The sequence below is a fragment of the Tyto alba genome, unplaced genomic scaffold (assembly GCF_018691265.1).
Source record: "Tyto alba isolate M040663 unplaced genomic scaffold, T.alba_DEE_v4.0 Super-Scaffold_12, whole genome shotgun sequence".
In the NCBI taxonomy this organism is placed as follows: Eukaryota; Metazoa; Chordata; class Aves; order Strigiformes; family Tytonidae; genus Tyto; species Tyto alba.
The window spans coordinates 5392411-5419256 of record NW_024881274.1 but is presented as its reverse complement, the minus strand read 5'-3'; the positions used below and the strand labels follow the sequence as shown (position 1 = coordinate 5419256).

Below are 26846 nucleotides of genomic sequence, written 5' to 3'. Positions count from 1 at the left end.
TTTCTACAGAAATGAGCTTGTATGATCACGCAGTGTCTGAATCTGCCTACCCGTCACTCCCCGGCCCTAATAACTCCTGAATCCAAAGAGCAATTTCAACCAGATCTGACAGAGGGGCAGGATTCGGAGAGATCCGGTTTCCTACAAGGTTCATGAAAATGGACAGCCAGCTAGAGGAGCTCATTCCTGTGCTTCCCCCAGAGAGGCTGTAGCATCAATTCCAAGCCCTTCCTAGACATCAGAGAACCCAAACCTTCAGCTGTGTAACTCAGAGTTGCAGGAGAGCAAGTTTTTTTGTGGCGTGGCTCAGAGAGGGTGCAGTAACCCCCTCCCCCCCCCCCCCATACCCCGTGCCTTCGCTCTGTCCTTGGCAGGCAAGTGGACGAGGGCGTCTGGACCTCCCCCAGCAACCTCAGCCAGTCCCCCAAGAAGGAGACAGACTTCAGCAAAGGGCTGGATTTGGAGGGGCCCAGCAGCCCCCCAGTGAACCTCCACCACCTGGCGGCTGTCACCGAGACCTTGGGCATGCCCAGCTTTGGGCACAGCCCCCCCCAAACCCAGACCCACCCCTCCAAGAGCAATAACCCTTCCCGAGCTCCGGAGATGGTTCCTGCCAAGACCCAGACGGGCCCGGAGACCCCCAGCAAGAAGAGCGCAGACAAAGCCGTATCCGTGGAGGTGAGAGCCCAGGGTGGGTTCCTCAGCTGGGGGGGCTCTTCTAGAGGGTCTTTCCTTACACCTCCCGGCCGAAACTGGGGACAGGAACTGGGTTCATCCTCCTCCTTGCTGGGTTCGTATCAACGGGGTGGGTGGAGGGTGGCGAGGCGCAGGTGGTGCAGCCGTGGGAGCACCCCTAAAAAGCGTGCAGGTTGGGGACGGGGGCAGCAGGTTATTGGAGGGGTGGGGTGGGGTGGCAGCAGGGCTGTGGGTCACATCCTGCCTGCAAAGAAGGCGCTGTGGGGGGCTGCAGCGGGCTCTGCCTGCCGTCCGCAGGCTGCCGAGCGGGACTGGGAGGAGAAACGGGCAGCGCTGACCCAGTACAGTGCCAAGGACATCAACCGGCTCCTGGAGGAGACGCAAGCCGAGCTGATGAAGGCCATCCCCGACCTGGAGTTCGCCGCCAAGCACAAACAAGCCCCGGGCAGCGGCAGCGCTGCCTCCACGCCCGAGCACAAACCCTCCAAGCCACAGCACGCACCCAAATCGGGGGGCAAAGGGGACCCCAACGGCCGCAGGGGCTCAGGTACGGCGTGGGGTCCGCCTCCGGGGCTGGGGGTGCCTGATCTGGGGGGGGGGGTTCTCCCCGGGCTGAGCGGTGCTGCCCTGAGGGAGGTTTATGACCGGGGAGGCAGCGGGAGAGCCCGGGGTGTTGTATTAGAGGGGCAGGGAAAGGTCTCGTGCCCTCACAGCATCGTTTGTGCCCAGACGAACTGACGGTGCCGCGGTACCGGACCGAGAAACCTTCCAAATCGCCGCCACCTCCCCCTCCGCGCCGGAGCTTCCCCTCGTCCCACGGGCTGACCACAACCCGCAGCGGGGAAGTCATCGTCACCAGCAAGAAGGAGCCCAGTTTTATGAAGGTGAGGAACGGGAGCACGGCGCGGCCGCTGAGCTGGAGCGAGCAGGTCACTGTCAGCAAGACCAGCCCTGGCTCCCGGTGCCCCCCAGCCCCTCACCGCCCTGCCCCCCCCCTCCTTGCAGAAGGCCGAGTCGGAGGAGCTGGAGACCCAGAAGCCCCAGGTGAAGCTGAGACGGACGGTGTCGGAGGTGGTCAGGCCGGCGTCCACCCCTCCCATCATCGCCTCTGCCATCAAAGACGACGACGACGAGGACCGCATCATTGCGGAGCTGGAGGTGAGCGCGGGAGGGGCCGCGGGGTGCCCCAGCTTACCCGCACCGGGGGCGATGCCCACCCTGCCCTGGCTGCTCACGCGTGGCTGCGCCCAGCTCCGGGCACCTGCGGGAAACACCTTGGGAGGGGCTCCGGGGAACGACACCCCGAGCATCGGCACAGCACCGGGCTTCCCCCCTCCCAGCAGGAGCGTGGTGCCCCGGGGATGGGCAGCACGGAGCGGGTGCACCCTGCCAGACCCCTCGCTGGGTCCAGGGGCTGCGTGCCTGGTTCACCGTCTCTCTTCAGCCCTTCCGCCCCATCTTGGGCTTTAAACCAAACTCATTTGTTTTTTTGTTTTGGTTTTGTTTTGTTTTGTTTTTTTTTTTTTAACGCTACGCAGCTTCAGCTGGAGGTTCATTGGGTTTTGTGCACAGGGCAGAGAGCCGACCCGAGACACCGTCCGCAGGCTCTGAGCTCCCCCAGGCTGGCTGTGCCCCACGTCCTCCCCCTGTTTGCTATGGTCGAGGTGCCCAAGCGGGTAGTGGATGGTTTTTCCTTGGCTGGTTTACCCCCAGGAAACGGGAGGGGGGGGTCCAGCGACGCTGCCAGCACCAGGGGACGGGGCTGCCTCTGTGGCTGCTGAGAACAGCTGACGTTTCACTCGCTGCCGAGCCCCGGTCCTGGCGTGACCCTGACAAGCATCCCCACAGGCATGGGCTGCGTCGTCGTTACCCCCAAGCCTCCCTCCTCCAACCCGCCCCGTGTTTGACTCCCCAGGTGTTTCAGAGAAGCTCTGCCTCCCCTTTCCTTCCCAAGCTCCGTTACGACCCGCTCGCGGCTGCCGTCTCCCCTGGGCACGCAGACTTGTGGCCCAACGGAGCCTCCGTGGCAGCCGAAGGATGGAAGGTAACAGCTCGCTCCGAGCGACGATCCCTTCTCCTGCCGACGGGCTGCACTTTAACCACCTCCTCTCCCGCCTCTTTTTAACTCACTTCTGCTTCTTTCTCTGATTTAACAAACTAATGGCTTCTCTCCTCTCCCTCGCTCACCGCCACTGCGTGTACGGCACTGACATGGCACAGGACCGAGCACTAACCCATGCGACCACAGCACGGGGCTGCAGCTGCAGCTCCCGCGAGGGCCTGATCCTGCGGCCACGCGGAGGGGGAGGAAGGACGGGGCCACCCCAGCACCACACCGGGCAGGGCATGGGGAGGGTTCGCTGCTCTCACCCCTCACTGGGTGCCCGGGGAGGGTGTCACTGGAAGGGGGGCCGTGGCGGGTGATGCATGTTGAGACCCCCCGCTCCGTGCGCATGGTGTGGGCAGAAGGTGGAGGGCTGGACCCGGAGGCCGGTGGCTGCTGGGACCCGCTCGGGCTTGGCTCCATCACCCCTCCTGGCTGCTGAGTAGGCGCAGTCCGGCTCCCTCCCAGCCCTCCCGCCCTCCATCCTGCCCTGGGCTCTGGGGTGGGGAGAGCGGGAGGAAAGGAAGGTGCCTGGAGAGTGGATGGGATGGAGCAGGGGGTGCCCAGGGTTGGGGAACAAAGGGGGTAAAGAGCAGGACAGAGGGTGCTGCTGAGCCCCTCGCCAGAAAGCCTCTAGTGAGGGGAGCTGGGCCTCATCGAGGGCAGCTCAGCTGCTGGTGGGGGTCTGGGTATGTTGCAGGGGTCCCGCTGGGTCCCTCCTCTCCCCTGGGAGTCCCAGTGCCGGGGCTGAATCGACCGCGGCTGCCCCGGAGCAGCATCTCCTGTCCTCCGTGAGCAGGGCCCCCTCTCCCGGAGCTCGGATGGGTCCAGCGCCTGACCCAGAGCTCCGAGCCCATCCCAGCACTCGGGTCTCCTTCCCTCTCTGCCCCGGGTGCTAACTCAGACACATCCCCCCCCCCCCCCACCGCCAGGGCTGGGACATGAGTGAGATGCACCGAGCCCAGGGCACGCATCCCCCGCTGCCCATGCTGGGTCACCCAGCAGCGGGGTGTCACCGCTCCTTGCCCCGCTCTGCCGCGAGGCCACGGGGCCGGTGCCCCTGCAGAGCTGGCAGCCCCCCCTGGCCAGGCCAGGGCAGAGGCCCCACGGCTACAACTGCACGGGGGGGGGGGGGGCACCTCTTCTACCAGAGCATCTCCAGCTCGCCTTCCCTCGCCTCCGCGGAGGGCAGGGCCGGCTCTGGTGCCACGGGCACTGCACGGCTTGATGCATCTCCCTCGGGACAGGAGCAGAGAGGCGGGGGAGGCAGGGCAGCGTTTTCTAGGTGACTTCTTGCTGCTCAGGGTTTTAAAGGTCTGGTGCCCCTTGGCTGCTTGTTTGCAGGGCCAAACAGCCTGGCTTTGCTCTTGCACCAGTGCCGTGCCAGTTTACACCAGCGTGGGAGAAAACCGAGCTGGATGGTGGAGATGAGGTTTCCAAAAGCAATTCAGGAGGTGCAGCAACACCAGCTGATTTGTGCTAAAATCTCCAGGCAAATTATTGCCAAACTCTCTCAGACCCAGGCTGCCTTAAGTACAGTGGGAAACCAGTCTCTGGCCGGGCTGTGGGTACTGGTGGGATGGCAGGGCTGGGCAGGAGGGCGCCGAGCATCTCCTTCCCTGGCCGAACACCTCCCTGCAGCGCTACCATGCCAGGAGGGGACCCAAATAGTGTGTGCAGACACGTAGGTGCTCCCCAGCAGTTCCTTGCTTCCTCCCACCGCTCTCCGCCGGCTCTTAATCTGTCTGAATTCTCTACCTAGGAGCCGCTGGCCCTGGCAGCCCCGGGGAGCAGGGCTTTCTCCCTCCCGCAGATTGTTCTCACCGAGTGGGTGTCTGAACCGCCGTCCCCCGAAGCCGAACCGGAGGTGTGGGTGGAAACGGGCTGCTCGGAGCACGGGGACCCGGCCGGCAGCGGAGGAGCAGGAGGGGAGCTTGCACCCAAGGGGGAAAGGAAATGCTGTGTGTCTCCTGGCATCTCGGAAAAGTCTCTGTCTGCACCTGGGTACCCTCCAGCCTCAGCCCCGCAGCCCCCGAGCCACCCATCTTGGGGCTGTGCTCATGCAACAGGAGAGACCTGGAGGTTCCCTCTAGCAGCCAGCAAGGTCCCGTCTCTCTCAAAGCATAAACCGAGCTGTCCCGCAGCGGGAAGAGGAGGGGATGCTGCTCTGAACGCTGCCGGTGGGCAAGAAGGCAGCAGCAAGGCTTCTCACCAAGGTCCCTTGGCTGCACAACCTCCTCGTCCCTGGGGGGAAGCCACAGGTCCCGGAGCTGGAGCGCCGCTGCTCCTCTCTGTCAGTGCAGGCAACAGAGGGCCCGGCGCCGTCCCCCAGCTTCCCGGTGATGGGGACCCCCAATTTGGAGCCAGGCAGAGCGCGTGGGAGGCATCGCTCTCTCCTGGAGACTCCGCCGGGGCTTGCAAACAAGCGCAGAGGGAGCACAGCCCGCCAGCCCCAGCCTGCCCAGTGCCAAATCCCAGAGCTTTCCCGGGGAAGGATCCAGCCCCGTGGGGAAGCGGGCAGTCCCAGGCTGAGCATCCCCAGGGCGCTGCTTTTTCGAGGCCGTGCCATTGCGCAGCGTCGCTGGGACAGGGCGGCGTGGCGCCGGCTGCCGGGGGGGACGCCGGCGTGGGGGGGAAGGCAGCGGGGGGGCTCTGCAAAGAGCAGTTGTCCCCTCACCACTCCATGACTCCGCGCAGCAAGGAGATTTATGAAGGCACGTACCAGAGACTGGATAGCCTGGAGGAAACTATCCGTGAGCTGGAAATAACCATCAGTGAGATCAGCAGCCATCCCTCCGTTGAATTTGTATTCCCTAAAGAACTGCTAGGACAAGTGGGATCCAAGGATGCCGGCGAGGAGAGCAAGGAAGCTCTGGGGGACCTCAAACACAGTAGCTGTGATGATGGGACTGCCCTGGACCTCAGTCAGGCCAGAGTTGATGCTCCCGAGAGTCCACCTCCAAGCAAGACCAGGCCACCTCTGCTACCCAAGCCGCAGCTCCCCCTCGACACACCGCAGGTTTATTTTCTGTTATCCCCCTTGCTGTGCTGTGCCCCGGACTCACTCTGATGTCTCTCTTCCTCCGCCTCTACCTGCTCCCTCTCTGTGACTCTACCTCCAGGCAGAGCCAAGGTGGAAAACAAATCTCCTTTTCTCCTTGTCACTTGAACGGGTTTGGGAAGCGCAGGCAAGCAGGAGCGAGACTGCAGGCAGCAGTGCAAAGGCAGGCGGTGCCAGGCGGTGCTGCCGTCTGTCCCTCACTGGTGCTGGTGCCACCCGGTGCCCAGCCCTTGCTGTGCACAGCACTGAATTAGACCCCCGGCTATCTGATATCTTCGGCCCTGGCAAGTTTTGGGGCTGAGCACGCTGCTGGGGCTGGTGCTGAGCATCCCCCGGGGCCGGTGCTGAGCATCCCCCGGGGCCGGCGAGGGCTGGGTGCACCGGGGGGGAGGGAGCAGCGTCCCTTCTTTTGCATAAGCATTTTTCTAATGAACCGCAGTTTGAGTGTGGCAGCTGTTTCTCCTAATTAAATCACAGCGCGGGCTCCCCGAAGCCATCCAATTTGGGTTCTGCTGGAATCCACAGCAGCCGCTCGGCTGGCTGAATAGCTGGGAAAAGAGGGGGGAAAACACCCTCAGCCGCTCCGACATCAGCCTGCTCCTTTATTAACAGTCAGCGCTGGGGAATAAATCTCCTTTTTCATTTGCAGCAATTATCTCAGCCCCGGTTCTCAGCGCCACCGCGGCCCCGTTGCGGTGCTCTCGCTGGGTGAATGGGCCGTCAAGTGGGGTGTAGCTGCAATTTCTCCCGTTGCCAGCTCCTGCTGCACTGCTGGGGCCTGGCAAACGAGGAGCGGAGCCGCGGGACGGATTTATGGCTGCGGCTGGCGGGCGGGCGCGGAGCAAAGCTCAGCCCAGGCTTCGGCAGGAGAGGCTGAACCGCTGGAGCTGCCTTAGTTGGTCCCGAAAGCAGCGCGGGAGCCGGCAGGTCTTGTGCCACCTTGCAGGGGTGCTGCGAAGGCTGAGATCCAGCGCCTGCTTGTGCCAGGGATACTGGGGCTCTGGGGAAGGTGCGGTGCAGGCAGGAACTGGATTTCCTTGTGCTGGGGGGGTACAGGGGTCCCCGTGTCCCACCCTTGGGCCCGCTGAGGCTCGCAGAGCAGGGCGGGCAGCGCAGAGAGCTGTGCCTGCACCGATTTCTTAACCTGGCCCCGCTGCGATGAGCTGTTGGCCCTCTCCCGTCGGAGGTGGAGCTGGGCAGCCGTCGCACGGCTCTGGGGCAGCATCGGCGCTGCCACTTTCGCTGCCTGCAGCCCAGGCCTGGCACGGGGTAGGCAGGAGGCAGCAGTGATGGGAGGGAGAGGATCTGGGGTGCAGTGGGGGGGACGCAGGGCGAGCCTGGGGTGTGTGGCATCGTCCGGGCACCGCTTGAGGGACCTGCAGCGCCAGGGCACGTGCGTACAGGGACGCTTCCCTCGCTGCCGCTCTTGCAAGTCTTCCTATCTCCGTCTGTGCACAGCTAGTTAATAAAAACCTCTGTATTCCCACTGCCGCCGTTTCCACCTGGAATCTGCTTCTGCCTGCCGGCGCCTCTTTTCCTTTCTCTTGGCCGTGCACCCCTGTCTCGGCGGGGATGCTCTCCTCCTGCCCTCGGTCTCCCGGTGTTTGCCGTGTCTGCCCCTAACTCCCTCTTTGCATTGTAGCGGTGGCTGTCGGTAAGTCCTGGCTGGTTTCTGAGATCGCCAAAGCGCTGCCCGGCGAGGGCTCCTTTGGCACGGGGAGCCAGCGTCCCCGTCCTTGCCTGCCTTTGCCACCGTGGGCTGTCCGGGCAGGGGCTCGGCACAGCTCCAGGCATCCAACACCCAGCGCTGGCAGTGCCCAGCTGCCAACGATGCCGCTGTGGCCTTTCACCTGCCGCTTTTAACCTCTTTTCCCCTAAATTCTCTGACCCGACAGAGCGGTGGCGTTTCCATCCCGGCCATGAAGGTGGTGAACCCGGCGTCCCGGCTGAAGCAGAGCCAGCAAGGCAGCCCCGACAAAAGCAAGCACATAAAGCAGCGGATGGAGTACATGCGGATCCAGGGCCAGCAGCAGGTAGTCTATCTCTAGCACCATCCCGGCCGGCTCTCCCGGCACCAGGGCGAGCCGCAGGCTGCCCGTGGCCCCGGCACCTCCCTCGGTACCTTGTACAGGGTGAGGCTGGGGGGTGGCGGGCGGGGGGAGATCTTGCGGGTGCTGCTTTCCGGGACTGGGCTCCCTCGGTGTCTCCCTTCGCCGGGGCTGAGCCCCGTTGGGGCTGGGGTGTGTGTGTGTGTGTGTGTGTGTGTGTGTGTGTGTGTGCAGGAGGGGCTCTCGCCCCCGTCCCTGCCTGGCGTGGCGGTTTTCCAGAGCTGGCTGCTGGGGATGGGGCCGCACGCCTCGGTGCTGAGAGTTGGCAAACTCGTGACAAGCGTGCTGCGAGGCTGCAGGGGGAGTCACCTGCCCCCCAGCCCTGTGTGCCACCACTGCTCCTGAGGGACAGGGCTGAGCCCCACCTTTGGTCCCCTCGCCCTGAGGGACCCCGAGGTGACCTTGCCGACCGTCCTGGCTGCGGTGATGGGTGCTGCAGAGCCGCGTGCTCGGCATGGGGGGCTCCAAGGGGCTTTGCTTACCCCGGGGCTGGGGCTCCCCAACCCTTCCTGGGACATTTTGGGGAGCCAGGACCCCTCCGTGCACCTCAACGCTCCATCCCTAGGAGCAGCTCGCCATGGGAGGGGGGTGTCACAGGCAGGGCGATGGTACTGGGGTGCCCAGCAGTGTGGGCAGAGGGGTGGGGGGCACAGCAGCTGGAAGAGGAGCGCTTGGGGATGGGATGGTGTCTCCCCCCACCCCCAGACCAGCACCCACCCTTCTCCCATCCTCCGGGACCGCTCCTTGGGTGGTGGGGCTCACTCCCCCCCTGTTCTTGCTGACACCCCGGGGCTGGCGGTGGCTCTCCAGCTCGCTCAGACCACAGGCAAGGTAACCACAGCCAGTTCGCTGCCCTCCACCCCTCCTCGCCTCCCCCTCTCCCCCCTTCCCAGCCCCCCATCCCACCTCCTGCCCCCGCGGTGGGCAGCAGCACCACGAGCAGGTTCCCCCCGTCCTGTCCCTCCCCGCTCTGTGTCTCAATCCCCTTCCCTGGGCCTGGCGTTAACAAACCACCCAATAAACCTGATTTTTTGCTCCTTCTGTTGGATCCATAAACCCTGTCGGGAAAACCGAAGGTTTTTCCCAGCTACCTGGAGCTGGGTTTGGGGGGGGGGGGGCGGGGAGTGGGGTGTGTGTGCGGATTTAATGCAATTTGGGCAAATGTCGCACAAGCAAAAGGGGAACCTCTCACCCCTCTGGCTCCAGCAAAAGGGCTCAGCCCATGTGTGTGTGTGTCCCCCCCCGTCCCCCCCTCAGTGGCTCCATCGCCAGGACTGCAACCGAGTTGGTCCCGTGGCAGTGTCAAGATGTCCCCGGGCAGGCCCCATCCTCTAGATTAGGGTCACCCTGCCAGCCCCCCTGCCCGGCATCCGTGGGTGCACGTGGGTTTTCACACCCCCGCAGCATCAGAGAGAGATGGGGGCTTTCCCTCTGCACCCCCCCCCCCAACCCCGAGCTGCCCCGTGTGCTGGAGAGCAGAGAAATGCTGTGCTGGGAGCCCTCAAGGGCTGGGAAGCATCTTCTGGCCCCGGGCACCCCAGGGAGGCCACCGAGTCCCCTTCCCTGGGGGCCACACACCAGCACGGTCCCGGCACCATGCTCCTCCTCGCCCCCCACCCCGGGGCACCCCGTTGGCAGCGTCGGTCACCCAGCACCCACCGGTGCCTCACTGGGGTGGCCAGACCGTAGACTTTGCCGCAGCACTTTTGTCCTTGCTGGCCCCTCCCTGTGCAGGATTTGGCCACCCCCCCCCGCCCCTGCCTAGCAGCAACCCCCCCCCCCCCACCCTGCAGCGGGGGGAACCGGGGGGTGCTGGAGGAGCCCTCTCCCCATTCCGGGAGGATTTATGAGCATCCTTCCTTCCCGGCTCCCTTTGGCTCAGCTTTGGCATGAGGAGGGTTGGGCCATGTCACTGCTGGTGGTGCTCGCAACGGCGCAGGGGGGACCGGGGTGGGGTGGGGGGGCACTGTCACCTCTCCGAGGAGCCGGGGCTGCCGTGGGGCTGCCGTGGGGCTGCCGTGGGGCCGCCGAGGCTCTGCCCCGCTCGGCTGAACGGCACCTCCGCGGCAGCCCCCGGTCTAACACTGCCCTTCTTGTCCCCCCCCCGCCTTTCTCCCCTCTCCCCCTCCGCCTGCCCGCCTCTGTGTGTGCCTGTCTGTCCACGTGTCCGTCTGTCCGCCTGTCTGGCTCTCGTCTCTCTCCTCCTCTCGGGGACGTCCCCTTCCCATCCAGTAACGCGTGGGACCAGCTCATCTCGTGCTCTGTTTGTGGTGGACCTTTTCCAGCTGCTTGACCTCAGGCCTAACTCAATGCTGCTTCTGAACAAACTCCTGTTTGGTTCTTGGTTGTTTGTTTGGTTTTGTTTTGTTTTGTTTTGTTCCCTTTTTTTTTTTTTTTTTTTTTTTGTTTTTTCCTTTCTTCTGTCTTTTTTTTTTTTAAGAAACTGTTTGACTTTCCTCCCCTTTCTCCTCCTCCTCCTCCTCCTTGAATCTTGCTTTTCTTTCTAGGCCGCTAGACCATCTAAAGAGGCTAGTGAGACTTCCCCCACGGTCTCAGAAAAACCCGCATCTGGCAGAACATCCATCCCCGTATTGACTTCCTTTGGGGCAAGGAACTCCTCCATCTCATTCTGAGCATCCTTGCCAGCTCCACCCAACCGCTCTCCGGCTCCTGGGGCCGGGCTTCTCTCTTCCTTGGGCTCCTCCTCCCTAGGACTTGATCTTCTTGAGGCACCTGGAGGGATCGCCACCCGTCCCTCTCTGTCTGTTTTTTGTTCTTTTCTTTTTTTTTTTTTTTCTTTATTTTTTTTTTCTTTTTTTCAATGTCTTGCTCCAATGTGGCCGACCTCGTGTCTCGCCTCCGCTCCGCCACGGCCCGACTTGTGTCTCGCCTCCGCTCCGCCACGGCCCGACTTCTGTCTCCCATCTCGCTCCGCAATGGCCAACCAGCCACTTTCTGTTTCTCTCTCTCTTCCTCCTCCCTTTTTCTTTCCTTTTTTCCTTTTCGGTTCGGTTCGTTTGGGTTGCTGTTGTTTTTTTTTGTTGTTTTTTTTTTTTGTTTGTTTGTTTGTTTGTTTTTTTTTTTCTCCCTCCCCCCCCTTCCCACCCTGCCGTTTTCTGTTTATTATTTAAGAGCTCTCAGAGCTTCACTCCACCAGTTTCACCAGCTTCAAGCAAGGAGGACGCCGGGCAGCGCCCGACCCCGCTGCCCGCGCGGGCAGCACCCCTCCCACCGCGGAAAGGTGGGAAACAACGGCTGCCGAAGACCCCCCCGACCCCCCCCGACCCGACCGCTCGCCCCCCGCCATCACCGAGCATCCCGGCAGCCGCCACGCCGACCCAGGAGAGGATGCTCGGCGCTCCGGCCAGGTCTCGGCGGGGGGTGGCGGGTGACACCGTGGCCGGGCTGTGTCCTTCGCTGGCCGAGGGCTCGGTGCCGGCCCGAGGGGGGGTCGCTGCCACCGGCCACCCCCAAACCGCCAGCCCCGGCTCTCTGTGGGGACAGGGGCCGGTGCGAGCGCTGGGGAGGGGGCAGCCCGCAGCGATGCCGCGGGGTGCCCGGGTGTGCCGGAGGGGCCGAAAGCTGAAGATGTAAAATGGTGGCGGGGGGTTCGGGGGGGGGGGGGGGGTGTGAAATTGTTGGGGGGGGGGGGGCAGAAATGGGTCGAGTCGGGCTGCCCGTCGCCCTCGGCTCGGCACGTAGCACTTTAAATGGGCACCTGGGTGGGCGCGGTGACCGGGGCAGAGGGGTGCTGTGACGCTTTTGGGGGGGGGGGGGGGGGGGGGTGCTCCGACCGCACGGGGACACGCTGCCGGACCTCCGTCCCCTTGCTGAGCACCAAACGCCCTTGGGGAACAAGCAGGCAGGATAGGTCCCCGGAGTCCCCTGCTCTGGCAGAGATGCCCGATGGGGACCCCCGGGGGAGCAGCCCCAGCCTGGGGGAATTTGGGGGGGGGGTGGGGGGTCCCCCCGGGGTGTGTGGCCGCCCCGCCGGGGGTGCGCAGGGTGTGCGTGTGTGCGTGTGCGCTGCGTGCGCCTGATCCCGACGCTGCCGCGAGCGCAGCCCAGCCGCAGTGCAACACGAGATCAAATCACTCCTTTCGTTGGCTAGTTCGTCCTTGGGTTGGGTTTTTTTTTTAATTATTATTATTATTAATTTTTTTTTTTTCTTCTTCTTCTTTTCCCCCCCCTCTCTTTTTTGTATATCAATCATTTTTGTACAGAAGAACGAGCCTTTTTTGAATAACAAAGAGAAAAAAAAAAAACAAAAAAAAAAAAAAAACCAAACCAACAAAAAAAATCATGATGCAATTTCTTTGGATTGCAAAAAGCAACTCTTTACATTTAAGTGAAGTGTCTTAACATTTTATATTGTTTTAAAAAATATATTTACATATTATATATATATAATATACGTAATATAAATATATATATATAAATATTTAAAAAGAAAAGAAAAGAAATAAATCTCTTCACGTCTGGTATATTAGGGGGTGGATTTTCTTCCCTGGTTAGACTATAGCTCCTTGTGATTTGGAGAGGGTCGGTTCCTCGCGGCTTGTTAGCCCCCCCCTGTGCTGCGTTCGCATCCTCCGTCCAGCACCTTCCTCGTCCCGTCCCGGTCCCCGTCCCTCGCAGAGCCGGGGGTGGAGGGGGCCGGGTGCCCCCGGGGGACACTGACTCCCATGGGTGACGGCCCCGGGGGTGCTGCAGCACCCCCACCCCCCCCACCCCCCCCCAGCAGCAATAGCAGTCACTTGATGCGTTTTAGTTCCGTTTTCATTCTTTTTCTTGGTACCAAAGTGAAACACTGTAGCAAAGCCGCAGCTTCTAATAGCTGGGATGGGGGGGGGGGTCCCCCCTCTCCCCCAGCCCTGTACACCCCCCCCCCCCCCCGTCCTCCCCAGCCCTCCCAACCCGCACCCATCCCTGGGACCCTCTGTCCCACCAGCACCCATGGAGGGGGACCTGCAGACAGCTCCCCCCCCCCCCCTCCACCTTGCTGTCCTGGGGGTGTGAGGGTGACAAGTGCCACCAGCCCCCCCCCCTCGCCCCCCCTTGGGGACACGGACACGCGGGTGCAAAGGGGTTGGTGGGCTGTAGTTAGTGCAGCCCCACCCCGGTGGCACCCATGGGTGTGCTGGGGCACCCATCCCGCTGGGAGCAAGCTCTGTTTTTTGGGGGGGGGGGGGGCTGTGTTCCATTCACTTTGCTGCACCCCGGCTTTGGCACGGGTGCTGGAAGCCCCCCCTCAGGCATTGCTGGTGGGTGCCACGCTGTGGGGACACCCCCCCCCCCCACCCCCCCCCGCCTCCAGAGCAGGAGGGTGGTGATGGGGGGGGGGGGGCACAGTGCTGGGTGAGGGGGTGCACGGTGCTGGCTTGCACCCATTTCTTCCCCCCCCCCCCCCCCCCCCCTCCGCCCATCAGGCTGGTTTCTCCGTGAGCGTGTGTCTGCGTGGGTGTGCGTCCGTCCTTTCATGGCATCATGCAAAACCATCCGTGAGCACCGACCCCGGTGCCTTCGCTGAAGCAAGAGGACAGGAATAAAACAAAACAAAAACAAAAACCAAAACAAAACAAAAAAAAAATTAATTCTGGTTTAAACCAGAAAAAAAAAAAAAAAAGACAAAAAAAAAAAAAGGAAAATGTTGCAAAAATGATCCAAAAAAAAAAAAAAAACAAACCAAACCCAAAAAGCGCTGCCTGCATCGTGCATGTGTCGGAGGCGCCCGCTGCATGCGCACCCTGCTTTACTTGTCTGGATGTTGTTTAAAAAAGGCTACAACTTTTAAAAGGACAAAAAAAAGAAAAAAAATTCCTAATACTCTTTAGAGGCTGTTTTGGGGTTTCTACAACGTCGTGTGTCTCTTAGCATGAATTTTCTTGTGAACTGTTTTAAAGCAAAAAAAAAAAAATTAAAAAAAAAAAAAAAAAAGAAAAGAAAAAAAAAAAAAAGGCCTTGCACAGGGCGGAGGCGGGGGCCGGGGGGGGGGCTGGCCCCCCGCCGCTCCCGCCCTGTGCCCATCGCTGTCCCTGTGTCGCTGTGGATGCCATGGGTAGTTCTGTGCGCAACGTGACCATTGTAACTTGCAAACTCCGATGACAAAGGGTTGCTTTTTATTTTCCTTTGCCCTTTATTACTTTTCTTTTCTATCAGAGTGTCTGGCTTTAATAAAATTACTTTTTTTTTTTTCCCCCTCTCTGGCACTTTTTTCCCCCCAGGTTTGGTCTCTTGTTGTGTCGGTTGTGGTGGTGGGGGGGTGGGACCCAAGACCACCCCAGTCCCACATCACCGGGGATGGGTTGGTGGGTGCTGGGGGGGCGGGATGGCCGGGTCCAGCTCCTTCCCCCCAGCCTCATAGAAAAGCCAGGATAAATCCTTCTCCAGATGCTGCTGGCGCTCCAGGACCTGCAGCACAGGGATATGGGGGGGTTGGGGGTCCATATACTGAACCCCCCCGAGCAGGGGAAGCAATAACAGCAGGAAACCACCTCCTTGAATAACCAGTTTATTTCCAATATATAGACTGGGACTGGGGAGGGGCGGCATCCGAAGCGGGGGTGGTTTTTGTTGGGGTCTGGTTGGTTTTGTTGGTTGGGTTTTTTTTTTTTGTTGTTTTTTTTTCAGTTTTGCATATGCCGGCTCCGCGGCCGGCTCGTACAACACGCTCGGGGGGTGGGAAAAGGGGGGGGGGGGGGGGGGGGGGGGGCACATGCAGGAGGGTTTAAAAAGTCAACACTGGTCCAGCACATCCCCTGGTTGGGGCTGGCCTTTCAGCTGAGCAAAACTTCTTAAAAAATCCTTATAAATCCTTTGTAATATGTTACACAGTCAGAGACAATATTTACACAAAAAGAAAAAAAAAAAAAAAAAGAAAAAAACCAATTTTACAGCAAATATTTGCATAACGTATGAGAACGACACGGAGAAACAGTGACGTGACTTGACACCCCCACCCCTCCCGTGGCCCTGGCAGTGGCCACCCGAGCCCGTGGCACGTGTGTGCCTGCACGGCGAGGCTGGGGGTCCCCGTGTGTGTCCCCCCCCCGCCTCCCCGGGCGGCTGCACTGCACCCCCTTCCTAAAGTGCTTCTGGCCTGGGGAGGGGGGGCAGGAAGGGGAGCGGGGTTGGGGAGGGGGCCGGGCCGTGCCGGGCAGCACGCCGGCGAGTGGTGGCTGTGGCTCGTGGGGGTGCAGGGGACACAGCAGGGTGTGGGTGTGGGTGTGTGCCCCCCCTCCCCGCTCTCCTCCGTGGGGTCCCCCTCCTGTTGCGCTCCCACGCGAACACCTGGCCCGTGGGGACCCCGTCCGTCCCACCCCGGTGTAGACCCCCAGACCCCGCCCGCGGCGCAGAGGACGCCCAGGGTGGGGTGACAGCACCCAAATCCCCAAGGGTCCCCGGCGCGGGGAAAGGGCCCCGGCGAGGGCAGCCTGAGCGGCAGCACCCAAAGAAGCGCCCGCACTTCGCACCGCCGCGGCCGGGGACAGCGGGGGCCACCCCCCCACCCCCCCAACCCCAAACCCTCCTGGCACTGCCCGGGGGGGCTGGGGGGGGGCACGGGATGGGGTCAGGCTGGGGTATGCGACCACTGCGGGTCCCCAAAGCGAGGGGGACAAGGTGGCTTTGTCCCACCTGCGGCACAGGGGCCACGGCGACTCATTAAATAACAGCAGCTTGTCCAGAGCACAATTAAATACAAGAACGAAGGCGAGTCCTTAAATTAAACACCGGCTGGGGCGGGGGGAGCCGCGGGGTGTGGGGGGGTGCATCTCTCAGGAGGTCAGAGACACTGGGGGAAGCGCAGGGGGGCCGGGGGGCCAGGGCTGCCCGGGGGGCTCTTGGTGCTCGGCCCCTCGCCGGCAGCACCGGGCTGTGCCGGGGTGGGGGCCGGGGGCCGAGCTTTGGTGGACTCCAAGCTGCTGAGCCCCGAGTCCTTGTCACGGCAGGGCCCCGGGGACATCTCCAGCCCCCGCGGCTCCTTCCACTCGTTGAAGTTGAGGTCCTTGAGGCCACCGGGTACCACCACGGTGTGCCGGCGCCAGCTGCTCTTTTTGCGGCGGGTCTCGGGGGAGTGGGCTCGGCGCAGGCGGACCCCCATGTCGTCGGCAGAAGCTCGCAGGCGTTGCCGGAGCTGCTCCCGCAGCGAGGGCCGCCCGGGGGGAACCCAACCTTGGTCCTCCCCCGGGGGTGCCGGGGTCTCGCCAGCCGGCCGGGGCCGCCCCAGCTTCCTGCGGGCCAGCGTGTCGCACTGGATCAGGCGGTGGGAGTTGAAGGAGGGGCGGCCGAGGGGCCCCTTGTCCTCGTCCCCAGCCTCCCCGGCCGCTTGCCCCAGCCGGGGCCGGGCACCCTCCCGGCTCTCCGTGTCCGTCTCCATGTGGCTGAGCTCGCTGCGCTCGTCGTCCGCCTCCTCCCCGCGGCTCCCGGCCACCGACTGCACCTCAGAGCACAGGCTGCGGTCCATGGTGGACAGGGTGGAGTAGCCCGACACGATGGAGCGGGCGTCCGGCGCCGGCTCGGACCTGGCACCCCCCGGCTCCAGGGAACTCTCCCGCTCCATCCCGGCCGGGCTGGTGGCCACCGGCTCGGTGCCGGTGCCACGGAGGGTTTGCCCAGGTCCCGGTGGGGCAGCCGTGGTCCCCTCGTCCTCCTGCTCCCGACCCGGGGTGTCCCTGCGCTCCGCGTCGTCGTCGGTGCTGCTCCCGACGCCCTCAGCCTCTCTCCTCTTCTTCCTCTTGCGGGCGGCGGCCGAGACGAAGGGGATGGCGAGGAGCTCCCGGTGCGGCGGTGCCTTTCGCGACGGCCACGTGCCCTGGCAAGACGGTGACACCGGGGTTAGGGGATGGCGGTGGCGGGGTTAGGGACAGGCTCCGTGCCCCAGCCATCGCGCCCCTCCCTGCCAGCCCCCAGCCCAGGACCCTCTTACCTTCGGTTTGGCGGAGCCGCTGCGGGTCAAGCCTGTAAAGCAGAGCAGAGAGGAGGGGTGGTTAGCCAGGCCCCGGGGGTGGGGGCATGTTGGGGAGGGGGCTCAGTGGGTAGAGCTGGGGGGACGCTGCTCTGTTCCCCCCAAACCGGGATGGGGACATGCCAGGGCCATCAGACTGGTCGGCAGGGACGCCGACACCGAGTGGGTTTGTGTGCCGGCGGCTGCAGGAGGTGCCGGGAGGCTGGGGGGGGGGGCTCCGATGGTGCGTGGGGGTCCCCAGGACCGCTCGCCCGCTGCAGAGCCCCAAGGTGAGGAATGGGGATAAGGTTGGGGGGGGGTGGGGGGGGTGGTGGAAGACACGCAGGCACACGCAGCTGGGAAACACAATCAGGACCCCAGCGGCAGGACCCCAACTCGGCCACGGAGCCCGGAGGGGACCAGGGCTGGGCACGGCGTGGCCACCGCCGTGTCACCGGGACGGGGCATGGGGAGCCGGCTTGATACCTCATCCAGCTTCAGAGTGGGGTCTGGGACAGGCCGTGGGGCCACCCCGGCTACCCGGGGAGGGGGGAGAGGTAGGGGGCAAGTGGGGACACAGGGGGGTGACAGGCAGCCCTGGCCCCGCTGCCACGGTGTGAAGGACAAGGACAAGACAACAGACACCCTCTCCCACCCTGCACGCCCCAAGATGGGGTTAGCAGCCGCTGACGACGAGAGAGGGGGAGGCAGAAAGGGGGGTGCTGACCCTCCCCAGAGCATTGGGACCCCCCCATACCCCGGCGTCTGAGCGTGCCGGTCCTGGGACACCCAGCACCCATCCCTGCCAGGGGACGCCAACAGCAGCCCCAGCACCACTGCAAGGCACCAGCCAACGATGTGGGGGAACCAGGGTTAATGGATTTGGGGTTCCCCAGGGGCTCAGGAGCCCCTCCTGATGCCGGGGAGCCTGGGGACAGTGGCCAGGCAGGACAGGGCCCCCTTCCCTCCCACAGCCCCCCGCAGCTCCCGCTCTCTCATGGTCACCCCGAGGAGTTAGTGCGTGAGCAATGCACCCAGGATCAACACTGTACCCGCTCTAGCTCTCGAGGAGGTCCGCTGGAGGAGGAAGAGGAGGAGGAGGAGGAAGAGGACAGCACAGAGAAGTTCAAGGAAAGAACGTAAGAAATCAGTCGAACATCAGAGTCTCCCAGTCTCTGGGTTGGCAGCGTGGGCCGGCGCGGGGAAGCGGGAGCGGGCAGGGGTCCCGTGGGCTGCCGGGTTTGCGGAGGGACGAGGAGCAGCCACCGGAGAGAAGGGTGACGGGAGAGGGCGGGGAGGGGGCTCTGCTGGCACCCCCGGGGGGGATGTCCCCGCGTTCCAGCGAGGAGGGCGCCGGGACGTCCCGCTCCAGCACGCGTGGGTTTGCCGTGGCCATGGCGAGCCGGGCTGGCTGCCCGCAGTGATGGGGGGGGGGGGGGGGGGGGACACGGAGCAGCTGGAGGGGGACCCCGGGGTGCCCCGGTGCCAGAAGCGGAGGGGCGGGTGCCGCAGGCACTGCTGCTCACCTGCGGCATCGCCGGGCGCCGCGGTCCTGCCGATGTTGGGGAGCAGGTACTCGATGTTGGGCACGGACTGAGCCTCCTTCTCATCCACGGGGGTCTGCAAGGGGAAGGGGGGGGCGTCCGGCAGTCAGGCGGCTGCCGACAGCACCCCGGCTCCCAACCGGGTCTCTGCGTCCCCCCCCTTGCCCCACAGTGAGACCCCCACAGTGGGGGCAGGACTCACCTTCTCGCCCTTGTCTTCCTTGTCACTGAAGAACCAGTCTGACTGTGGAGGGAGGACAGGAGAGGGGTTATGGACTGGTGAGGAGCGGTGGGAGCTCGGCGCAGGCAGGGAGCCCCGTCCCCCATCCCTGGGGTGCGGATCAGCCCCCTCCTCCAGCCACGCCCGCCCGCCAATGCCACTTACGTGCTGGATGAGGGTCTCCACGATTTTGTAGCGGTCGGGCATGTGCGTCACCATGTCGGTCATGTTGTCCTCGGATGTCCTCACCAGCGTGGGGCCGAACACCAGGGCCAGGTTTCGGGGCTCCATCTGCAACCGGAGCCGGGGTTAGTGCTTGCCCGTGGCCACCCCTCACAGTGCTGTGACTCAGCCCAAGCTGGGGGGGCTTGAGGTGGGGCAGGGGTCCAGGGGAGCCCACCTGGGCTTGGGACGAGTGGACAGTACCTTGTTCTTCTCCGAGTGGTCAGCGATGGTCTTCAGGTGTCCCACCAGGAACTTGAGTGTCTCGTAGTAGTGCCCTGGCAGGTCCCGGATCTGTAGGGAGGCACCGGGTCACTCCTCTGCTCACCGCCCCCCCCCCCCCACACCTTTTCCCACCCACACCAAGCGGGAGGGGGCTCTGGGCTCTGCCCCCCCACCCCAGCTCCTGTCCCAGCTCCCTACCAGCTTCCTCAGCGTCCTCATCCTCTCGCTGGCGTCCTCAATGCGGTTGGCCTCGATGAAGTCGTTGTATTTATCTGAAAGCAGGACATGGGGGGTGGGGGGGGGCGGGGAGTCAGAGCTGGGTGAAAGGGAGAGGGCACCCCCCCAGTGCCAGGGACCCCCGGATGCACCAGCCAGAGATGCTGGGGAGGGGGTTGGGGTGCTGCTCGGGTCCCACTGGGACAGGGCACAGAGGGGTACAAGGACAGGGGCTGGCCCAGGGCACTCAGCGAGGAGGGGGTCTGCAGAGCCCCCCGCCTTGGGGGGGGGCTGTCGCAGGGTCTGGGGACGGGTGGGACGGGCTGTGGGGCTGCCCAGTCAGCCCAGTGTCAGCCACTGACACGGAGCCATCGACACAGGGTCGGGTGTGACCACTTTGGGGGCCCCGATGGCCCCGGGGGAAGCGCACGGCCGGGGCGCAGTGACTCACCGTCAGTGAAGAGGGGCTCGGGCAGCTTTCGGAAGAAGGATTTCAACAGGCTGCTAATGACATTCAGATCCTGCCACCGCTGCAGGGGAGAGAAGAGGCTGCTCAGAAGGACAATGCCAGGAAAACGCAAGCCCCGGCGGGAGAAAGTCCCCAAGCTGGGGGAGTCCCCGGGCCACCGACACCGCGGGGGACACCAGCCAGCACTGGTATGGCTGTGAGGACGGCAGGTCGGCTGTCCCCACCCTGCGTGTGGCAGGGAAAGCTCCGTGCCGCTGCAGCAATGTGGCGAGATGCAAGGGGACAAACGTGTCCCCAAGCTGTCACCGACATTGCTGTCACCAACCGCCAGGCGGCCCTGCCACCCCAGGGATGGTCACAGCAATGGAGACAGGGATGGTGACCGAGACAGGGATGGTGATGGGGCCGTGGACCAGGACAACAGCCCCAAGAGCATCCCAGAGGCACGGGGAGAGGGCTGGGGACAGGGGTGGGGACAAGGACATGCAGGCTGCCCTGCCCTCACCTCGTCCTGCAGGTTGATCTCGGTGGCTCCTTTGTTGAGCTGCTCTTGAAGGCTGGACACCACGGCGTTGTTCCCGGGCACGCGGTAGATGCCCATGTACTCCAGCCCTCGGTCCTCCACCACCTTGCAGCAAGCTTCGACGATCAAGGGGACGTTCTACGGGGACAGGAAGGAGGTGACGGAGGTGCCGGGGTGGTGTGGGGTCTCCGAGGGGTGGCCTTGCTGGCACAGCCATACCTTGTTGTCCGGGGCAGGCTGGCAGTCCTCCAGCCTCACGCCAAAAGCCCGAGGGGCAGATTTCTTGTTCTTCTTCATGATGTTGATACCCCACGGGGCTTTTTGGGAGGTGCTCTCATCTGGGGAGAAAAAAACCCCACAGGATCGTTTGCTCATGAGTTGGGACAAATGGGAAGAGCAGACCTGCTGCCCTACAGTGACGAGCACGAGGGCAGCCTTGGGGTGAGGTCCCCCTCCTTGCAAAGCCCCCCAGGGTTTGCCGTGTCCGGGTGCCCCACGCCGCTGCGGTGGGACTTACCTTTCGTAACGGCCGCATCCTGCCTGGGGGACCGGGGTGCGCTGGTTCCCGTCTGCTTCAGGAACTCGGCTCGGATCCCCAGCCCACGAGAGCCCTTGGGCGAGGAATCGGGCTTGGCGCCCGCGGGGCTGCGGGGGGAGAGTGGGGGGGGGGGGGGCTCAGGTGGAGCACGGCCGGGGGCACCAGCCTGGCGCAAAACCTCCCGGCAAACGCTGGCATCTCTCCTGGGCTTCCCGGCATCCTGCCCGTGCCCATGGGGCTGCCCCCCACGCCGGGTAATGGGGATCCCTGGGGAGCACTGAGCCACTTTAACCCTTTGCTCAGTGCCGGTTCGGCCGTGCCGGGCCCTGCCAGCACCCCGAGCGAAGCGGGGTGTGGGTGGCACCTCCAGCACTGCCCTGCCAAGGGAAGCACTGGCTTTGCTCCACCACTTTAAAATGAAGGCGAATAAAGCGCTCAGATGTCTCGGGGGCCCAGCGCCCCCGGGTCCGTACCTCACTTTCCGGTAGTCGTTTAACTTCTTGTTGATAAGTGCTTGGCTGGCAAAACCGGGGTCCTGGGGAGGCAGAGAGAAAAGGGGAAGGGAGAGCTTGAGCAGCGCGTCCGCCGGAGGCCCCAGGCAAGTCCACGCTCTGCCAGGCGCCGTGCGGGGCCAGGCAGGACCAGGCGAAGGCAAGACGGGGTCCCCCGCTGCCCCGAAACAGCCGGCGCCCACCAGCGCTCGCCGCCACGCTGCCGTCTCCGGCATTCCTTGCCACAGCACGCAGGGTCCGAGCCGGCCGCAGAGGCTCGGGGACGGGCGCGTCCCTCCGCGGCACGCACACCTCCGTCCACCCTCGCCCGGCGCACCCGCTGCACCACGCAGCGTCCAAAACCACGCACCCATCCGTGCGGGATGCTGCCTGCCCGGCGGCACCCCGGTCCCAGCGGGAACCCCGACAGCTCCGCGCGCTCCAGCCCGGGCAGCACCATCCCTGTGCCGGTGCTGCCGGCCCCGCTGAGCCCCCCCTGAGCCCTCCGGAGCGGGGCTGTGCCGCAGAGAACTGGAGACCTCTCCGAGCTCAACGCACCCTTCCAGGGCCGGAGCCTGCCACAACCCCGGCGTGATCGCTGCAACCAAACGAGGCCATCCCGGCACCGCGGCGAGACGGCGCGCAGCCAGCCCAGCGCCGGCACATCCTCCGTCGGGAGCCCACGGCCCCGGGGGAGCAGCTCTCCCCATCTCAAACCCGAGCGACCCATCGCACAGACCACGGCTGCCCGGCGAGGGCTCAGCCCCGTCCCGGCGCCAGCCTCGGCAGCACCGCGCCCGACGCAGGCAGGGATCTCCCTGCCAAATCTCTCTTTGCCAACAGAGACACCACACCCCACGCGCTCTCCTCTCCCACCGCACGACCAAACGCCGCCGGCCGATCCGGCGCTGACCCTGCCTGGAAGCGGCACTCGGGAAGCCGCGCTGCCGGGCCGCACCCTTGCCGCGGCCGGCGGAGCCCCCGCTCTTCTTGGACGCCGGCGGCGCCCGCGAACCCCCCCCGTGCACCCCTGGGAGCACGGCACGGGAGCAGCGAGCCCCGCACCGGCCGGCCACGCAGGAGCCGGCCGTGGCCTGGGGAAGCAGCACAAGGCAAAGAGCCGGAGAGAGCCGAGGCGGTTAGTGCCGGGAGAGCCAGAGGCAGCCGGGAGCCCCATGTGGCTCTCACCTCGCCCTCGGCCTTGCTGTTCTCCCTGATGACTTTGATCCAGGCCAGCATGTCTTCCCGATCCTCTGCCTGAAAGAGATATTCACAGAAGTCAGCGGTCGTCAGCCGGAAGACGTGCTTCCTCTTGGTCTCGCTGTAGGAGATGTCCACCAGGCACGCTCGGATGCTGATCGGCGGCTCCTCCTCACCTGGGGCCGGGGCGCAGGTCACCGCCTCCCGCCTGTCCTTGCACAGGTACAGCGAGTGGGTGCGCAGCACGGCGAAGACGCGCTTCCACTGCCGGATGCCTCCACCGACCTTCTGCGGGGAGAAAGGACGCGCCTCAGGGATGCTCCCCACCGCCCCGGCATCGCTGGCTGGGCTTGAGGGTGAGGGGTTTGAGGGGAGGGGGGGGGCGGGAACACCTGCCTACCTTCCCCTTTTTGGTGAGGATCTGCTTGCAGTGGAGCCAGCCCTCCTTCCTCACGGCGCTGAACGGGACGTCCGAGAGGTCGGAGGTTGAGTGTCTTTTGGAGCGGGCGTCTTCGGACGTGCCGAGGCTGTCCAGAGACTGCGGGGGGGGGGGGGGACCGGAGGGCACTGTTGGGGCGATGCCATGGGCACCCCTTGCTCCACCGGTGCCCCGATCAGGCAGAGCAACCTTCTTATAGAGGTACTCAGGTCAGGGGGGGGGCACCCCCAGGACCCCCAAAACCCTCATTGTCACACACCACTCACCCCATCGGTGAAGAAGCTCCTCAGCATGCGGAGGCTGGGGACCCGGCTGGGCATCCTCCTGGGGAGGGGGGGAGAGCAGCCCCCGTGAGCGGGACGGTGGGGTGGGGAGGGGGAGGAAATGGGAACCACGCAGGGGTGGGACTGGGGGGAGAGGGGAGGGGGGCGCATCCAGCCCTACCTGAGAATCTTCCCCTCGTCCCGAAACGCGTTCAGACCATCGTCGCAGGACTTGGAGCGCTCGGTGGTGATGGCCAGGAGGTAGGAGGAGCGGCGGCCGGCTTTGATGCTGCCTGAGCGGGGGGAGAAGGGCAAAGCACACCCTGCTCAGCCCAGCGGGACGGGGCAGAGCTCCTCCCTGTCCTGCCCCCCACCGTGCCCCCCCTCATTTGGAGCTCCCTGAACCCCCCCCAGCACTTACTGCAGTCCTGGGAGTAGTGCCGGCTCAGGGCAAAGGCGAAGGTGGGCGAAGAGGGGCTGGTGGCGACGGCGGGCGCGGAGTTCATGGCACTGGAGACCACCGAGGAGGCAGGGACGTGCTTGGCCTTCAGGTCGATGCTGGGGCTGGTGGGTTCGTCTGGGAGAGGGGTGGGCCGTGTTACAGGAGGGCTTCGGGGCAGGATGGGGCGGGGAATTCCCTGCTGGGACCCCCCCCCCCCATTTCCCCTCAGCACTTCTGGTAAGTGGTGGGTTTGCAGGTGCCCGGGCTTGGGCTGAAGGATGCAATCCCACCCCCACTGGGGTCAACGTACCCAGACCCTCATGCAGAGCAACACTGCGGCCCCCCCCCTATTCCCAACCCCATCCCCGTCCAGTTCCCGGGGTCCCTCCCAAGGAGCAGGCAGCTCCCCCAGACCCATTTGGGTCCCCATGGGCAGAGGTGGCCGGGCAGGGAGGTCCCAAGTGAGACAGGGAGTGGGTCATCCCGGACACGTCCCTGTCCCCACTTTGGAGCAGGGCAGGAGTGTGCAGGGCTCCAGTTCACACCCATCTGTGCCCAGCAAGAGGTACTGGGGGTTGGGAAGGGGGTGCAGGACGACAGAGGGAGGGATGAAGCTGCTCCAGCCCAAACCCTGGCACCCCATCACCAACACCAGCAACGCTGCTCAGGGCCAGCAGCGCCCAGAGGGGTGCTGGGCACTGTGGGGTGCTGGGCACAGCGGGTGCCACTGGTGTGGCCCTTTCCCATCCCTTCACTGGCCACGGACGGATGCTCTGAGATCGTGCAAGGTGCCCTGTCCCCCCAAAACATGCCCTCCCTGGCACGGGACGTGCTAAACCCCGCTCCTGGAGGGAGTCACAGCCCCACTGGTGAGCCACCCCGACTCACCGATGAAGGGGATGGACGCCAGCGAGTCCTCGGGGGCTGCCAAGGGAGCCACACGCCGGCTTTGCCACTCGGCCACCGGCCTCTCCCCTTTGCCACCGGCCGGCGGGGGGTCACAAATGTCCGTCTCCTTCACCCCCTCGGGGAAGACAAAGTTCATCTGCCGCAGGGGGGGGGGCATCTTGCGGCCCGTGGGCGGTTTCTGCCTCAAAACCACCTCTTCCCTCCGCTCCTCCGGCTGCTCGGGCACCCGGCTGCTCTCCGGTCGCTGTTCCCTGGGTGCGGTAGGGACTGGTGAGGGGCCGGTGGGTGGTGGGACAGTGGGGACCACCCTGTCCGGGAGCGGGGGGGCCGGGCGCTGCGAGATGCTGAAGGTGGGCAGGCCGCCGAAAGACGGGTCGCGGAAGGAGAGGGCGTGCAGCAGCCCGGTGCGGCGCTGGAAGGACGGGCTGTAGCTCCGGTAGCCGATGTAGCCCGAATCATCCGCGCTCTGCAAGTTGGGCTGCGACGGGTGCTTCTGCACGGGCGCCGGCTCCCGCGAGGAGGAGGAGGAGGAGGAGGAGGAAGGCGCGAAGGAGCCCTGCGGGATGGGCTGCGCGGCGGTGGCCCGGCAGACCCTCTCGGGTGGCCAAGCGGAGCGGTCGAGGTGGGGGGAGAGCAGGGCGCTGGGCTCCAGCGCCTCCATGGAGCGCCCGTACCTGCCCAGGTAGTGGTCGGAGCGGGCGCGGGGTGCCCAGCCCTCGCGGGGGGGGGCCTGCAGCAGCGTGTCGTGCGAGGCGCTGTGGGGCCAGCCCCGGGGGGCCGCCGCCGAGCCCCCCAGCCGGTCCTGGGACACGCTGCGGTAACGGGGGGGCATGGCGTGCCGGCGCTCCTCCGAGGCGCTCCGCCGCGGCTCCTGGCTGCAAAACCAGCGGGACAGAGCCTGCTGGCACTCCTGACGGCCGGGGGCCCGCTGGCTGCCCGCCGCCTCCCGGGGGGGCCGCCCGGCCCCTCCCAGCCCCCCGACACCCTCCTTGAAGCCGCAGTGAGTTCGGTGCTCCGGGAGATGCTTGGGGACCCCGTAGCAGGATGGGGTGGGGATCCCGTAGCGGTCGGGCAGAGAGGATGTGACGTTGCTGGGGCAGCCAGTACGGGCGAAGGAGCCGGGGTGCCCGTGGGGTGCGGCGGGGCGCGGGGGGGGACCCCCAGGCTGCGGTTCGTCGGGGCGGTGCGCGGGGCTGCCGCCCGTCTCGCTCCGGGTGCTGGCGAGCGCGGCCGTGCCGAGCGGGGACGAGGGGCCCGCGGCAGCGGGGCGGTGGGCGCGGGGGGGGTCCGGCAGCTGGCCCGGGGGGGGTTCGGCACCCCGAGCCTGGAAGGGGTACGTCTTCCGTGGGTAGCAGATGGGAGGGGGCTCGGGGATGCTCTGAGCCCCGCCGGAGTACGGCTCGTTGCCCTTCAGGTAGGCATCCTGCGAATACGCCTGCGGGGGGACGGGAAGGGGGGGGATCAGGGTGGCCCGGGGAGGGGGGGGTTAGGGTCGCAACACCCCCTGTTCCCACCGCAGGGATGCTCTTTGCTCCCCCCCAACCTGCGAGCAAACCTCCCTGTCGGGGTGAGCTGGGCAGGGCTGGCTGCAGCCCCCCCCGGTCCCACTTTCCCATGGGCCCCCCCCCCCCCCCCCCGACACTCAGCAACACACCAGCCCCTCCGCTCTCCCCTCCTTCCTAAAATACCCCGGCACAGCCGGCCGGGCCTGGCTCTCCCTTCTCACTTTTCACAGGTGTCTCTGACTCCTCACCCGGGGGATCTTCAGAGCCTGGGGCAGGCACAGGCGTGAGACCCCCACACACACTTTGCAAGGGCTGTAAGACACCCCCCCCACCCCCCAGGCTGGGACCAAGCTGTGGTGCTCCCCAGTAGCCCAGCCTGGGGTGGGTGCTGGCAGTGGGAGAGCCCCAGAAGGTTGCTGGGACTGGAGGAGCACCAGGCAAAGCCCCACGGCCACCCCACCTGGGCCACCGTTGTCCCCCAACCCCAGCTCACTGACAGCAAAGCCAGACCCTGAGCCCCAGAGCAACTCACCCTCCAGCTACACCCAGGATGCCCCCCCCCAAAAAAACAGGAGTCATATCCCCCAGCCTTCCTGTGCCAGACCTCCCAGTACCTTTGTTTCTGCACCCATTGCTTTACCAAGGATGCTGGTAGGGCCCTGTCCCCAAGTGTCCCCAGCAAGATAAGGGCACTTGGCCACCCCCACCCAAGGCACAGGAGGATGGG

General features: G+C 64.9%; 2 protein-coding genes across 21 annotated transcripts in view; one reads left to right on the top strand and one right to left on the bottom strand.

Annotated features, from left to right (window-relative positions):
• The window catches only part of SRCIN1 (SRC kinase signaling inhibitor 1), a 79462-nt gene extending 65942 nt beyond the window's left edge, over positions 1-13520 (top strand). For 11 of the 18 annotated variants that reach the window (XM_042787126.1, XM_042787127.1, XM_042787128.1 and 8 more), the window contains 8 exons: positions 375-678; positions 994-1243; positions 1426-1580; positions 1702-1854; positions 2612-2740; positions 4563-5819; positions 7757-7894; positions 11102-13520. In XM_042787126.1, the coding sequence (XP_042643060.1) occupies positions 375-678; positions 994-1243; positions 1426-1580; positions 1702-1854; positions 2612-2740; positions 4563-5819; positions 7757-7894; positions 11102-11563 (2848 nt within the window). In that variant the 3' untranslated portion in view covers positions 11564-13520. Of the gene's footprint in view, positions 1-374; positions 679-993; positions 1244-1425; positions 1581-1701; positions 1855-2611; positions 2741-4562; positions 5820-7756; positions 9026-10201; positions 10366-10476; positions 11016-11101 lie in introns of those variants that run through there. The other 7 variants (XM_042787130.1, XM_042787131.1, XM_042787133.1 and 4 more) reach the window with 6 other exon arrangements.
• A 944-nt stretch (positions 13521-14464) lies between these two features.
• ARHGAP23 (Rho GTPase activating protein 23) overlaps positions 14465-26846 on the bottom strand; it is a 37185-nt gene continuing 24803 nt past the window's right edge. For all 3 annotated transcript variants that reach the window (XM_042787429.1, XM_042787428.1, XM_042787426.1), the window contains exons 7-24: positions 24594-26049; positions 23685-23840; positions 23445-23556; positions 23267-23324; positions 22962-23099; positions 22550-22849; positions 21344-21405; positions 20850-20977; positions 20552-20670; positions 20315-20470; positions 19792-19870; positions 19323-19396; positions 19104-19193; positions 18843-18968; positions 18660-18701; positions 18440-18533; positions 16896-16927; positions 14465-16781 (exon numbers count right to left, since the gene is read on the bottom strand). In XM_042787429.1, coding sequence (XP_042643363.1) covers positions 15753-16781; positions 16896-16927; positions 18440-18533; positions 18660-18701; positions 18843-18968; positions 19104-19193; positions 19323-19396; positions 19792-19870; positions 20315-20470; positions 20552-20670; positions 20850-20977; positions 21344-21405; positions 22550-22849; positions 22962-23099; positions 23267-23324; positions 23445-23556; positions 23685-23840; positions 24594-26049 — 4251 coding nt within the window. In that variant the 3' untranslated portion in view covers positions 14465-15752. The remainder of the gene's footprint in view (positions 16782-16895; positions 16928-18439; positions 18534-18659; positions 18702-18842; positions 18969-19103; positions 19194-19322; positions 19397-19791; positions 19871-20314; positions 20471-20551; positions 20671-20849; positions 20978-21343; positions 21406-22549; positions 22850-22961; positions 23100-23266; positions 23325-23444; positions 23557-23684; positions 23841-24593; positions 26050-26846) is intronic.